Below are 15175 nucleotides of genomic sequence, written 5' to 3'. Positions count from 1 at the left end.
GTGGACGCACATGCACAAGCACACATTTCTTGCAGAAAGTATACATACCCCACTCCTACTAGGTGTTAGGGAATTTACTCAGTCCGTCATAGTCCACAAAGCAGAAAGCATTAATTGCAAAAACAGCAAATGAGACGAGCACATGCACACACCCACTGGGAGTCAAAAGGTCGGGACTCAGCCTGAAGGGTCGTTGTGCTCCCAGGGTGTGTGTGGGATAGGTGAGGGTAGATGTCTTCTACACACCGGGCTGTAACATTTGACCTGACGGCACACAACATAATGGAAAAGAGACACATATCAGCTGTCCTAGTATGTAAACTAACATGTTTTACCATTCAGCCCAGTGTACAGACATGTTTAAACTGAGAGACAGAGCTTTGACATTATAAGTGATTCATTACCATTAATCCAAGTTTTAAGTAGCTGCAAATGCTCAGAAGAGCCTGAGACTATAGCTGTTCTATGTGGCGATACGTGTTCCTATGAATAATGCTCTAATGAAAGGAGCAGGACAGAGGGGTGTAATTACGACAAATCAGAGCTTGTTTAGCTGAGTGTTCTGTCTCTTTTCACTTCCACAGGTTTAACATAATCCTGTTTCAGCGCTGCACCCACAGGTAGTTGTTAGAGCGTGTGTGTTTAGCTCAGCCATAGGCGGCAGACCCACTAAATAGTAGCTCAGTATATTTTGAATACCTGAAGAACCTTGACTTCCCGCCACATGTGACCACTTCTGAGACTGTTTCCATCAGAATCCTATTTTAAATCTGTTTCTCTCATGCGCAGCAGATGAGTTCAGAGAGTGTTGTTGTCCTCAGGAGTGTGTCACCAGCTGGTCGGGATTAATGGTAAACCATGAGCGCTCTCTAATTGGCCTTGATTGATTGAGCTCCTTCAGTCGAAAGTCTTTGGACAGGTTTGAGGTTTTGCTGCTGCCGCTGGGCAGGAAGTGAATCGAAGCCAGCGATGGTACAGAACAAGCCATAGCAAGCTAGCTTGTGAAACATTACAAAAAAATTTAGCCAAATAAGGTAATCATTTTCTGGTTAAAACCAGTGACTAAGTGCATTTTAATAAATCAAAACTGTTTCTGCAGGATTGCCTTTTCTCTCATCACCCTGTCAGTCATATCCACCTCCCCCATCCTGCCTCCTAACATTGTATCTCAGTGGCTGAGTCAGGTGATTCGGTAGAAAAGCCAACAGGTGTGACGGTGGCGAGTCTTCAGACCAGACTGTAACATGACTGTCCCTCTGCCGTCATTACAGGTGCTGACAGCTCGGTGACGTCTCAGTGGCTGCATCTTTTCTGAAAACATAAGTGTGTGTGTGTGTGTCTTATTTGTTATGTGTGATTTCTGAGTCATATGTCTGTTAGCAGTAAAAGCAACACTGCATGAAAAGCTTTCTGTCTGGGTATAACGGCTGCTCTCTGGGTCACAGTGTTGTTATTTGGAGCCACAGTGACAGTTGGTTACCCAGATGTCTGTGGGCTGGTTTGAAAAATGCCTTTGGTATTTGTCAGTGGTGCAAGGTGCTGTCACTGAGTAACTAGATTGATTTTTTTTTTTTTCTTCCCCTGACTCCTCACTGTAAAAGCCACTGTCATGTGGTAGTTTAGTCAAATGGAGTGTGTCCAGACGAGTGAGTGTTTTCGTCTCTGGCTCTTTAACGGTTATTCTGTTTTTTCTGGCAGATGCCCAACTTTAAGGTGTGGTTTATTTGCTCGGGTTACGCCCACTCATTACTTTCCTGTGGAGTCATTGGTCATTTATTTTTATTTTTTTTCTTCCCCTTTTTAAATACGTAAAGGAAAAGTCAGTTACAGCCACTGGCCTTGTGCCAGCTGGATTGGCCGGTTGTATTTAGTGTTTTAATACTGCAACCAATCCAAACTGACATGACAGGCAGCCGTCTGTGCACTGATTGGTCCATTTAAAAAAAAAAAAAAAAAAAAAAACAGCTGCTGCTGCTTGAAGTTGTGTTGTTAAAGCAGGTAAAAGTCAAAGTGCTGATGTGCATGTGTAGGGGACTGTTTTTCATCTCTTATCATCACTTCCCACCAGTGTGCTTGTATTTGAAAAGATTACTGTAACTGCTTTGGAGTGTGGGAGCTGTTCATTGCCTCTTTTTTTCTTTTGTGATTTTGTATTTGTATGTTTAAACTGATATGTGCAGTACACAGGCCAGAAACGCAGCCTGTTCTGAGATGCCAAACAGAGGTTACTGTTTTTAAGTAGAGGCCCAGGCCCGAGGCTGTTCTCTGTTCTATCTCCATAATGAATAAATAAATCAGTCAGTCCTAAAACTTGGCATCGTACTGGCTGTATAATCACATCATGACACACATTTGGGAGTGAGCTTGACAGTGTGGTAACAGAGGGCTTCTTTCGTGTGTGTGTGTGTGTGTGTGTGTGTGTGTGTGTGTGTGTGTGTGTGTGTGTGTGTGTGTGTGTGTGAGACACTGGCCAGTGATAGAAATGTGCAAGTGTGTTCTCATTTCCTCTTTCCTCTCATTATTTTCCCGCTTCACACTGTTGCTCCGGGCTGTCGTATCATCTCACTGCTGGGTTGGACCCAAACCCAGTTCCTGATTTCACTACCATCTCTTTTCCCTGTGAGTCAGCAGGAATGTGAGGAATGACCTGTGTGAAGCCTGGCCCTTTCCCACCCAGTTCGCATCTGCCCATTTTTAGGCATACACGAGTCTAGCTTCTCTTTCATTTTTCTCTTTTTCACTTTGTCATCCTATCTCTCTGTTAACCGCTTTACTCTCCCTTATTATACTTCTCCTCCTCTCTCATATCCTTTCTTCCTGCCTTTTCTGAGCACTTTTTTCTCTTACTCATTCTTTTCAGTCAGCTCAGCACTTTAAATTTCCACAAATTACAGTATATAGGAGCGCCCCTCCGAGCCAGTGCAGCTTGGGCTGCATATTTTGTCAAACCACAGTGAGACCTCAAAACCACTGGGTTGAGAAGGGAGTTGATGTGCCCCCCCACCCCCCTCCCTCCCTTCCACCCACCACCCCCCTCGTCTGGGCCCAGCAGCGGGGCCCATCACATCAACTCCCTTTTCAACCCTTCAGGGTGTAAGGCTTAGCTTAACAAGCACATCCAGCTCCCCTTTAGTAGAAGGCAGTTGGCATACAAAGGTTTGTGCCTGAACCCTGCAGGTTTTAACTGGTGCAGCAGGGAACCTTAAAGTGTGTGTTTGAGTGTGAGGTTTATAAGAAGAGCCTGACAGCGGAGCTGCTCATCTCTGCGTGTGTTGACAGGTTCCCGCTGTCGACCAAAAGAGAGATCTGTCTCCCACCTGACAGGAGAGGGCTCCCTCTACCCTCCTATGCTCACAGCAGTCGCTAACATGAAAGCATGCATCTTGCTGGGGTGGAGTGTCTGTCTGTCGGCAGGCGTGCTGTACACACATGCTCACACACCTTAATTACTCCTCCTTGGCTTGAAAAAATATACCCTTTAAACTAATAGTCACTCAGAGCGATGAAATGACTTGGTGAGTGTTTTAAGTGAGCCACTTCAATATCTGAGTCTCTGCGGCCTCCTGCAGCCCAGCTACTGTTCAGCCGGGATGAAATACAGCCAGAGAAGAAGACACCTGGGTGATAACTTGAGCTGAGCACACTTCTTTCTTTCAGCCGAGCACCAGCTGTTGGCGTGCCTGTTTCTCATCCTCCGTACGTTGCTCAGGTGGTCCTGTCTTTTCACATTAGTGAAGTCAGATCACTTGTCATCACCAGTCTATAAGCCGCCCATTGGCCCTGCTGACCCTCTAACTCCCTACCACACATTTAAACGTAAGCCAGGGATGTTTGGTCCAGCTATGTCTGGATGTTATACACACCTGAATGCTACTCACTGTCAGCTGTGACTCTGATTAGGCTGGAATAATTAAAAATCACAAATGGAGTTCCCTGCAGGTGGATTCCTGAACTTTACAGGACACTGTGTCTTTCTGTCTGACAGCTGTGTGTTTGTGAGGGCAGACTGGCTGAAACTCAGCTCCTTCTTGTAAACAAGTGCCTTATTGTCCTTGTTTGGGTTAATTACAGAGGGGAAGAGATGGCGACTGAAAAGAAGTCAGCGCTACGACTTATGTTTTGACCCGAGAGCCCTGCAGTTGTGCTCATTGGCCGCCCTGTACTTACGCTGAGAACAAGCCTGTGACCCTTTAGAAGCTGATTTTTATGTAACTCTGCCTCCGCCATTTCCTCACCTTGCCTCTGTGGTGTATTCATTCAGGGATGCAAATATAAGAGGTACAAGTGACTAATCTTTGCAAGCCAAATGTTTGACTTTCTGTGTGGCGTCCTGCCGTGTTAGCACACTTTTAACACTTGTATTCACCTTCACGTCGCTGTTTGTGTTTGTCTTTTTGTGTCGCGCGTGCAGCTGGATGGAACCGTGGATCTGGACGAGAGACGCCTCATCCGTTCAGCCATCCGGGAGTTGAGGAGGAGGGAGATTGAGGACATGGAGGCCGCTCTGGCCAGCAAGAGATTTCGTCCCACACGCCTCAAGCAGCAGGAGGACAAGGAGAACCAGCACAGGTGAGAGACCACACACACACACACACACACACACACACACACACACACACACACAGACCTGTCCTAATGACAAACTGCACAGGGTTAGGTGAACTGGAGATGCTGAGAAAACAGTCACAAACCCAGATGCAGCATTCCTCAACTCTTGTGGGAAAAGCCTGGAAAAGTCAAGTTAGGGAATCATGGGGGACAGAAAACTGCAACCACAATAAATTTTCCATTTTCCATCTTGTGCGCACGTTTCACAGTAAATACTCTCACTTTTAGAATCAGAAAGAAGACTCACTTCTCAAAGTTTGTCCTCGTGTCAGGTTATCTGTCAGCCTTGAAGTCGTTTTTCTCAGTTCATTTATTAATGTTTTTTCAGTTCAGTAATGCACAGTTCCCAACACCTTCATTCAGCGGAGGAATGCAGACAGAGTGAGGACTCAGCTCTCATGGCTCCTTTGCCATTTTGTCAATAAACATGTTTTTGCTGGCGAATGAAATGAGAAACAGGACAAACAGGCTTTAAATTACCATCATTGTGTTTCTGTAAACATTGTGGTTATTGGTATTTTTAGAACGGGATATACACCCTAATGCAAACTATAATGTTACTTCAATTAGAAATGTTGTTAAGATCTCTTTAATGATGATTGATGCAGCTTGACGTGATCAAAGCAGGCTGTTTCTGATGAACCAGAGTTAACAACTGAACTTTTTTTCCTGAATTCCCTGAATCTACCCAATCATGCCAAATTTAAACTGTAAAGCCCAAACTTAGCAGGTTTATCTTATGAGATTAGAGAAGCCTGATTGGCTGACAGTGGCATCTTGCCAGTTCTCATTCAAGAAATGCTTGTTTAACAGTTAACATTAATTTGCAAAACATCATAAAGACTGTTTTGCTCTCCCTGGACATTGCATATTTAGCAGGTATGGGATTTAAACCTTTGATGGTCTTTAGTTTCTTCTCTGTGGGCATGAGATACTGAGCTCTACAGAACAGGATGACCCGAGTCCTTTAACAGGTGTTAATTTAAGACTTAAAGACTGGCAGTCGTTCAAGGCTATGGCACAATCCCAGCGTCTGGTCTGGAGCACAGTAAAGATTTAACAGTACTGGATGTGAAGAGGATATCCAACCTTCCGTTGTCATTCTCTTTCTCTGTCACTGAATCCTATTAAGACCAGTGGCCGGACCTAATCATTTCCATTCACTGCTGCGCTCAGATGACTGGGGTTACAATAACAAAAGAGGTACCTCAGTGGAGCTGCTAGAGAAAGCATACCTGCTGTAGCAAATGCATGCACGTGAGAACATATTAAGACACATGCACGCACACACACACACACACACACATACATATGCACACGCAAACCCATCTGAAAGTTGCATTATCCCGTGCCTCTCCTATCCCGTGGAGGAATGTGAAATATTCCACTCCAGCGTGCCACACATCCTTTAATACCAACGAATGGAGGAACACGAGGATAATGAGAGAACTGCGGGAGTGTATGAGTAATAGAAACCAACATAAAAAGCAGGCAGTGAAATGGAGAAATGTGAGACTGAAAAAAAGTGGAAGATGAGAGCAGCTTTTTTTTGTTTTTTCAGTCGCAGTGTGTCACTGCTGTCAGATCTGTGATGCCACAGTATCACTTTTTCCAATGCTCGATTTGGGAGTGTATCCTCTGATGGTTTTTTCTCCTGGCTAAGAAACCTTTGAATTGTCTCCTGCTGCCTTCACAAGCGCAGAGAGGCCTCGGGTTAGAGTCAGTGAAGCAGACGATTTGCATTCTGATATTTTAAGATACTATGATTTCCAACTTGTCATTTTCTGCATGAGCACAGGTTGATGCTCACTCACAATGAACACCATTATAACCACTTCACCGTCTCTTTTTCTCTCAGATCAGAATCCGGCGATAACTTGGACGTCCTGTCACGAAAACTGCAATCAATACAGGATATCGATGAGCTCACGAAAATGGTGAGTATCAATGGACAAAAATCATGAAATATGGTGACACTGACTATGTGAACTGGAATAATATGCAGAAAAATCCAAAATTAGATAAACTTATGTCCATCGAAAACTTTGAGGGCATCGTAAAGAGTGTGGACACGCGCTACATGTTTCTCTTAAGAGGCTGTCGAGCTTAAATAGCTGTAATGTTGTATCTGACTTCTTGGTAAAATAAAGGAAATAATAATTTTCTACTTGTCTGCTTGAAGCTCCGCGCCGCCAGCGAGTATGAGGAGAGGAAAATGATCAGAGCAGCCATCCGACAAGTCCGAGAAGAACAGCAGCAAGGTGAGTCCAGCTGTTTGATAACATGGAGTCAAACTGTGTCTGTATGTCTCTTTACTATGATACCACTTTACTGGCTAAGATGAAAGTTAAATAGATGCATCTGTTCACCGATTAGAGGAAAATGCAAAAACTTGCATGTGTTTTCTGGCACTTTAAATACTTAATCTGATTTGCCAGAAGATAGTTCTGTAAAAACAAAGTCAGAATGTCCGATTTTGAAAAGGCCATAATTAGGTTCTGGTTGACAGAAAACTCATGACACATTCATCAGTCCTTACAAAGGGCATAAATAGGTCGCCATAAGCCAAAGTAAAGCTCGATATTCAATATCCTCGGCTCAATATTCTCAATACAGTGTCATATTGTGGACACCACTGCTCCAATTTTGATTAAACTTGGGGATTTTATATGTTTTGGCACCAAACTTTGGCAGTTAAAAAGGAAACTTTTAAGAAACTTGGGGGAGAAATACGCATTGTTAATGAGTGTGAATGCATATTTCATGTGGGACAGATAGCAGGCTCTCTGTGGTTTGCATAGTTTCTGTGGTAGATCTACCTATGATACTGGATCAGATACTGGATTCCTTTCATTCCTTAGTGCTGTCTGGTCTGTGTGAGGCCCCTGTCACTCTGAAACACTGATGCATGGACCGGGTGGTGAATACAGACAAAATTTGATCAACTTCCACCCTGCCCAGCCTCTGTAAGGGCCATATCTGACACCTCAGATCATCTTGTCGTTTCAGAAATGACCATGATGGTGCTAGAAGTCTGGCATCAGATGTGACAAGAATTTAAGAGAGAGGTGTTTGTGTTTGTCACCTGTTTCATCCTGATTATTGTCTAAGTGCTGCTGCTGTATGTGTGTCTTTTAGCGACTGTGGAGAGGGTAAAAGCCCCTGGGTGCCGCCCGGATCCTGAGTGTGTGGATCCCCAGAGCAGCATGGGAATTGGAGTGAGTACAGCAGAGTTAATAGTGTGATTTTCATTATATATGGTGGGATCAATGATTAAAGATGGAGTAAGCGATTCTAATCCAATTCACTTTTTGTCGAATTCAGTGAATATCTCCTCACAGCCCGCTAGCTGGCTGCTCTGTGTGTGTGCGCTGAAAAAAAATCTGGTGTTCTTACACAGCCCTGGCTCTGTAAATGGGGAATAAATAAAGTGGCTAAGACTGAGTAACACAACACTATTCCATCCAATCAGCAACAGGGGGTGTTCGTGCTCGTGCACAGGACAAGGGAAAGAAGAAGAGAAGAGGGGAAATGGGAGGAAAGAGGGCAATGGGAGCTAAAGACGGTAAATCTGGCACATGCTAAAAGATAATGCCTATTTAAGGATTACCAGGGGGAAGGAGAAGGAGCTCTCTAACCTTTCGTCACCACCAGACTGTGTGCAGTTGTGAATGGGATTGTTTGGGACCGCAGACGAGAGAACAGTGGCGACGTTAAGGCGAGTGCATGCAAGAACGTCTACTGGCAGCCTTGTTATCTTGGCTACAAATCTACACTCCTCTCCTCTGTCACTGTAGCTTTGTAAAAACAATCAAAACAACAAACTCCTTTTTATTTGTTTAACTGTTGAGTTCAAATGTCAACAGTCTTTTTAAATATCACAGCGTGAAGCTGATACAGTCTGCACATCACCATTACAACTGATGATCTGTTGTGCACTCCTGTCAGCTTCCATTTGCAAGGATGAACTGTGCAAAGACCAATTTGCGGGTGCTGAGTTTGTTTACATGGCAACAGTGACCACTGAGGTTTCTCTGCTGCCACAATGAAGAATGCAGCAAACAACAACAAGCATTGTGACTTGAGTCACACACACTGTCATGAATGTGGCTGCACCACACACACACACACACACACACACACACACGAAACACATGTCTAGGCTGCCATGGAGAAAGGAATGTGTTTTGTTTTTTATATCATCATTCAGGTTTGGCCAAGTATGACAAGAAAGATAAAACTTACTTTGAGCCTAGTGTTTAGTGAAGGTAGTAAATTGTTTTTCGACACATCTATCTTCACAGGTCTTTACATTTTGACACGTCCACAGAACCAAAGTTAAGCATTTACTGAGTGTATATGAGAGAGACAAGAGATTCAAAGTATTTTACAATTGATTAAACACTTTAATTGCATTTTGATGGCTGACATCACATCCCTTTAGTCACTCTCTAAAACCCCAGACTCCAGCCTCCTCTCAGATGTCTCTCACAGCGGACCGGCCCTCTAGTGGAGGACAACAGGACTGTGTTTTCAGAGTTAAACTAAACTTTAGTCTTTTTCAGTGTAAGTGTAACAGATCGAATTATATGGTTGTTGCAGTGAACGCGATGTAAAAACATAAGGCTGAACTGTTGTGGGAGCCTTCCAGGTGTTATCTTATCTGCTGTGTTTGATCACTGTTCTTTTTATTTTCTTTTATATGATTGGTCTGTTTCCAGTAGACGAGATCTCTATGGAGGAAAAACAAAGTTAATTCTTACTGTGTCCGGTCACCATTGTTGTAACTAAGCCTTTTGAGTGATAAAACTGAAGGAACATCTACAGTGCTGTATCTGCGATTTGAAGGAATATACAGTCACATTATCAGTAGGTCATGCTCTGGTGAATCATGTCTGTTGCAGCCTGCGCTTGGCTTGCGTGCATTCCTTTGTGTGTGTGCACGTGTGTGTGAGTGTGTGAGTGTGTGTGTGTGTGCGTCTGTGTATTCTCCTCAGTTAGGAAGCGATGATAGGATGTTGGCGTCACAGGATGCTCTAGCATTCAAGCCTTTTTACCTCACTTCCTGTAAGACAGCTGAGTGGTACGGCGGTGGGTTTGTCAGCCACAGGTGGTGTGATGGAAGAGGAGGGGGGTTGAAGATCTGGCTGGTGATGAGGCAGGAGGGGGGGGGGGGGGTTTGGACGGACAGACGGACAGGCAGCCCACCAGCTGTGCCTCAGCAGTCTAGTCTGTGCTGGAATGGGGACGTGGCCAAAAACAACATCAACCAGCAGCAGCAGCAGGGCTCCTTCCACTCAACATCACAGCAGCGGATCTCTTTGAGCTGAGTGCGATTGTCCCATGGCAGATGGAGGTCCTAGATAGGCTTCCACAGCAGCCAAACACACACACACATACATACACACAACATGCAATATGTGGAAGCAGCTTGAAACAAACACCAGTTGAAGAACTTGTGTGACAAAAACTTAAGGGGGAATATATATTGAGCGTATGCGTGTTTAATTAGTGGACTAATGTAGCTGTTCATCTGTAATTTTACCAGAATCCAACTCCCATTAGAAGTTAATGGCTGTTTTTAATGGGCATGGTTTACATGCAAGGATAGCTGAGCTACAGTAAAAGTTTCCTTTTGCTCATTTGGGTGAAACCATACCGTAACAGCTTATAAAAAAACTTTAATTATACGTATGTAGCAAAAAAAAAAAAGGAAAAAAAAGCCAGTATGAAAAGGGACCTTTATTCATTATTGTAGGATAAAACTGAGCAAAATATCTAATCATTTAAATGAGGTTTTGTTATAGTTAAATATCTCTTTGTCTCAAGTAAAACAGCAGTTACAGAAATAAAAAAAACAGGTCAAAACAATAGCAGGAGTATGTGAGTTAATGTGTCAACCAGGCAACCCTTTAACCTGTAAGGAAAGAGTGTGTGTGTGCGTGCGTGTGCGTGGTGGGGGTCAGATCCCTGTGGAGACAGAATGGGAGGGAGGGGAAGTCAAGGGAGTGGCTTGTTGGTATTATGTGTGTGTGTGTGTGGTGTTGGTGGTGTATATGTTTGTGTGTGTGTGTGTGTGTGTGTGTGTGTGTGTGTGTGTGTGTGTGTGTGTGTGTGTGTGTGAGTATGTATGATGTGGCTGAGGGAGTAGAGCAGCAGAACAGTGGACGTCCTGACTCCAAGAGGGTTACTGCAGAGAGAGAGAGAAAGAGAGAGAGAGGCAGTCAGTCTGGTGAGGAGAAGGTAAATGTCACTCTGCTGATTTTCCTGCTGTCGTGTGTCACAGACCGACGCTCCTCTCTGACTTTCTTCATCTTTTTTTTTTTTCCACTGAAAGACCCATTTAAACGTCTTTCCACATCTGTCTGCGTTTGTTTCTGTCTGACTGAAGAATGGGACGTGACTGCTTCTCTGTTTACCTTTCAGGTTTGTGTATATATATATATATATGTATATAGTTAATTAACTTTTTGTTCATTTTAGCTGACAGGTCATATCTAAGGATATAGTATATATCCTTAATGATGCATGAGATGAAAATGGATCAGATAGAGAAATAATGCGAGTAAGGAATGTAAAGAAAATTGAGATAAACCTTGAATATTTAATGTGTGTATTTTAAACCTTAAATATTAAGTAATTTAACCCTGTGAGGTGTCTATTTGAGGCTACAGGTTTGGGTGCCATCTAGGTGTGTTGGGAGAGCACAGGTAGGCTGTTGGGTGGGAGGGTGTTGCAGATCCAGACAGAGTTTTGTTTATTCTGTGATCTCATCATCAACTTGTTGCAAGAAGAGACCTGAGTAGATTAACTGTCTAAGACTGGGCCTTGTCTCTGCAATGGAGAAGGTAAATTGGGCTTTGGAGATGACTTGAGAAAGTCTGCTGAAGGGAAGAAGAAAAAAAAAAAGAAAGTACAGTGGATCCATTTTGGGAAAAGAAAGACCAGTAAGTGAGTGAGCTGAGAGTGGCACGGGATGATTTGCAGTAAGTCAAAATGAGAATGAGGCTCAGCGCTGACTTCTGTGGGTTTACTCACTCGAGACTTGAGCGTGTGTGATACAGAGATGATTGCTACTTCATCCCAGCTACTGTATTTCAATTATTGGAGGTGAGCCGAGCATGTGGTTCCTCGGGCTGCAGTAATGGAAAATGAGCCGCCAGGTTTCTTTTTCTTCTTCTTCTCCTCTTCCACGTGGAGGCCTTTAAGACCCTCAAATGGTCTGACCTCATCCGTGGAGTGATGGATTTAACTTTCATGGAAAACTGCTGCACTGAAACCCAGTCTGTTAATCCGCAGCTGATCTCAGCTGTCTGAACCGGTTGGTGAAGAAGGTGTGTGCCTCGGCGCTGGCTCGGCCTCTGCCTCGCTGTTGTTGTTGTTGTTGTTGTTGAGGGTTCAGAGGAGTCCAGATGGCCCGGGCCTCTCGCTGTGGTCATGAGAGGGGACAGTTGTTTTTGTGTTTACGAGGTTGAGATTTTGCAATTGTAGTCTGACACAAACAAGCCCCTGAGGGCCAGATGGACAAATGCTTTGGGTGAGCGTTGGAGTGGGACGGTGTCGGTGTTGGTTCCACTCTGTCAGGTCCTGAATGTTGGGCCCAGAGGAAAGCCGCTAATGACAGCATGGTGGCTGGCAGCAGGTCCGAAGCTCTCGTCTCCAGTTCCACTTTATCTTCCCTTTTTTTCTTTTCTCCCCCCTTTGCCTCACTGTCTGTGAGAAATATGTTCCCTGTGGTTTAGTGGGAGCTGTGAAATGATGGCTGTCTGTCTGACTTCTGGTAGTAGCAGGAGAGGGAGAGGAGCGGCGGGTGAGGAAAGGCTCGTTCTCTCTAATTGTGTTTATGGCTCAAACACAATTATCTTCCCGTGACTCTTTGATTGAGTGACTCCACTCAGAAGGAGAGCGTCCTTTGTGTGTGACCATTATTACACTGTAGTACCCTCAGTCCTTTGTGCTGATGCAGAGGACTGTTTGTGTCCTCACCAGACACTGTCATAACTCATTAAAGGAGCATTCCACTAAATTTCTGCTTTCCACTGCAGTGCCCCGGACTTGTTGCCCCAGAAACATTTACCATGGTCTTGAAAAGCTGAAAAGACTCTTTTATGCCCCAGAATCTGTGCTGCCACTTTTTTCTGTGTATGGGGATAAGTGTGCGTAAAAAGTGACATCCTTATAATGATCAGTTTAGTATTTCAATTCTCTATCTTCCTTATGAGGAAAGGTTTTTATTTCATTCATAGACATAGATTGAGTTCTCCTGGACAACTTTAGCAATAAAACTTCACTTATTTTACAAAGTAAATCCAATCATCTGTCTTTGTTTACAACCCGAGCAGTGCCACTCCTGATTTCCTTTTTGTGCTGCCGTCTCCTGCAACAGTGTCTGATTACATTTTCTCCTCAGTGATTGAGCCGCTCTGCCCTGTAATCTGCTCAAGGTGGGGAAGGTCACAGTCAACAGAGCAGAAAGCCTCGACTCCTTTCTCACCTCTGCCTCTCGGTTGTGTTTAAATTCGAACGCTTTGTGTTTGTTCACCGCATTAACTGGCGGTCCCTCTCTGTCAGCTCTGATCACACACTGCATTGATTAAAAGCCTTTAAAACACAAAAGGTGTGATTTATAAGATTTTCACACTGCTGTTGACAGCTATGCCAGCCTCTTGTCTAAAGTAACATTGTTTACACACGGCAAACTGATTTTGGCGTGTGATTGTGTAGTTGGGTGTGTGTGCTTTTTTTTTTTTTTTTTTCTTGCTTGAAAGATTGAGTGTGTTTTCAGAAGTAATGGTAGGCTGCAAATCTGGTCTATTATATTTTCAGTATTTAAGGTCATGTCCTGTATGTTTTTTCAAGATCCACCCAAACTTCTGTTGGATTCTATTCTTAACCCAGATGCCTCTTGTAAAACACCTTTAAGGAGATTATGTGCTGGGATACGGTTGCAGAATGACGCATACCATCTGAAGCTCTACATAAGAGCTTTTTGCCCTTTAATAGTAAAGTTTGCGAGCCCTCTATGTGGATTAAGAATAAGTGGAGGAGTGATTTAAAGAGTGTGTGCACACGTGCTCAGAGGAGTCTTATTTGTGCAGCTGATTCTCCTGTGGAGTAGCTCAAGGTCAGGCACCAGAGGCCCAACAGTAGTACCGGCGTCTTCATCTCTCCCTCTCCGTCCTCCCCTCCGCACCTCTCCCGTTTCCTCTCCATATGCCAAAATACTGCTGCCTCTCCTCTGAGATCTACCTCCTGCTGTGACTTTCCTCTATCAGTGCAGAAAAGCACCAGGGGTGCTGCAGAAAAGCTGCAGTTTCTACTGTGTTAGTCTGCAGGAAATCTTGAAAGAGTAGAAGCTTCACAAGTCAAGTCAGGCTGTAAAGCTGTATTATGTGTTGGCTCTCAGGGCGTCTCTCTCAGACATATACAATGGAAAATAAAACAGATCTTTACTTTTTCAGCTGGCCAAGCATGTAGCTCATCGTGTTCTGGGGCATTTGACCTCGACCTCAGACAAAAGACTGTTGTGATCACCGGCTGACCTCAAACAGATGATCGTAGAGCTGATGTTTTCACTCTGGTTTCGATCAGAGGAATGGGGCTTTTGGAGCTGTATTGAAGTGCACTAAGCATGTTTTTTTTGTTTGTTTTTTTTCCCCTACAGGAGACAGAGCGGGAGAGTCATAGTGAACGAGAGCGTGTCAGATCTCAGATCCGGGAGTTACACGGCCAGCAGACACAACAAAGCAGAGAGTTGCAGAGAATAGGTGAGAAACACTCATTCAGCACCAAACTGTATGGGACTGCTCTTCACATTGATGAACAGTCGACTGGCTGCGTTAATACATATTGAAAGCAGGGTATACATACAGTATTTGCCCTCATATTTAGATCATGTTTGGACACGCCACTCTTTTGGGATCGTTGAAATACAGAAAACTATATACATGTCAACATCCACATGTCAGGGTAAGCACTAAAGCTTTGTAGCCAACACTGACCACCTCTGTTGTGTGTACCTGTGACTGCATACATCCGTCTTGATGCAATTTCCTCTTCACTGCCTGTTAAAACAGTCAGCCAAAGGAGCCATTCTCCAGAGGTGGCGGTCAGGAGGTCATATTAGTTCAGGCTCTTTAAGCTCCTTCATCTAACTTTATTAACTGTTTGGAGTCACTCGCTGCCATAGGCTTAATGACTTTGACTTCTTAAGTGTGAAGTAATTTCATTAACCTCTCTGTTAGCCCATTAATAAAGTAGTATGAATGCAAGCCTTCAGGAGGGAATGAATGCGCTTCGTTCACCTGAATCCTTGAAACTTTGCAGCCACACTTGCAGAGCCGACGATGAATAGCTTGTAAAATGACAAACAAGCATACTTGACGAGTAATAAATGTAGCCCTACCTATAGCTTGTCCAGTTTAAACACCTCAGGGTAAAGTATTAATTGGATAATTCACTTCATATAGGACATCTCGGGCTGAAGATGAAAGCGTTTTTCATCTTATATTGAAGCTCAGGCCTGAGGCCGACAGCCACAATAATCTCATTCTGTGTGGCCTGGTTT

At 44.0% G+C, this 15175-nt stretch overlaps 1 protein-coding gene across 1 annotated transcript in view; it reads left to right on the top strand.

Annotated features, from left to right (window-relative positions):
- Positions 1-15175, top strand: part of smtnb (smoothelin b) — a 48806-nt gene that overhangs the window by 9270 nt on the left and 24361 nt on the right. Inside the window, exons 2-6 of the mRNA XM_023410646.2 lie at positions 4412-4569; positions 6467-6545; positions 6791-6869; positions 7747-7826; positions 14273-14375. Coding sequence (XP_023266414.1) covers positions 4412-4569; positions 6467-6545; positions 6791-6869; positions 7747-7826; positions 14273-14375 — 499 coding nt within the window. The remainder of the gene's footprint in view (positions 1-4411; positions 4570-6466; positions 6546-6790; positions 6870-7746; positions 7827-14272; positions 14376-15175) is intronic.

Source organism: Seriola lalandi, unplaced genomic scaffold (genome assembly GCF_002814215.2).
Source record: "Seriola lalandi dorsalis isolate HSWRI2012SDOR001 ecotype SW California unplaced genomic scaffold, Sedor1 jcf7180002054427, whole genome shotgun sequence".
Classification (NCBI taxonomy): domain Eukaryota; kingdom Metazoa; phylum Chordata; class Actinopteri; order Carangiformes; family Carangidae; genus Seriola; species Seriola lalandi.
Note: the sequence above shows the minus strand (reverse complement) of the source record. Positions and strands in the feature narration are given on the sequence as shown.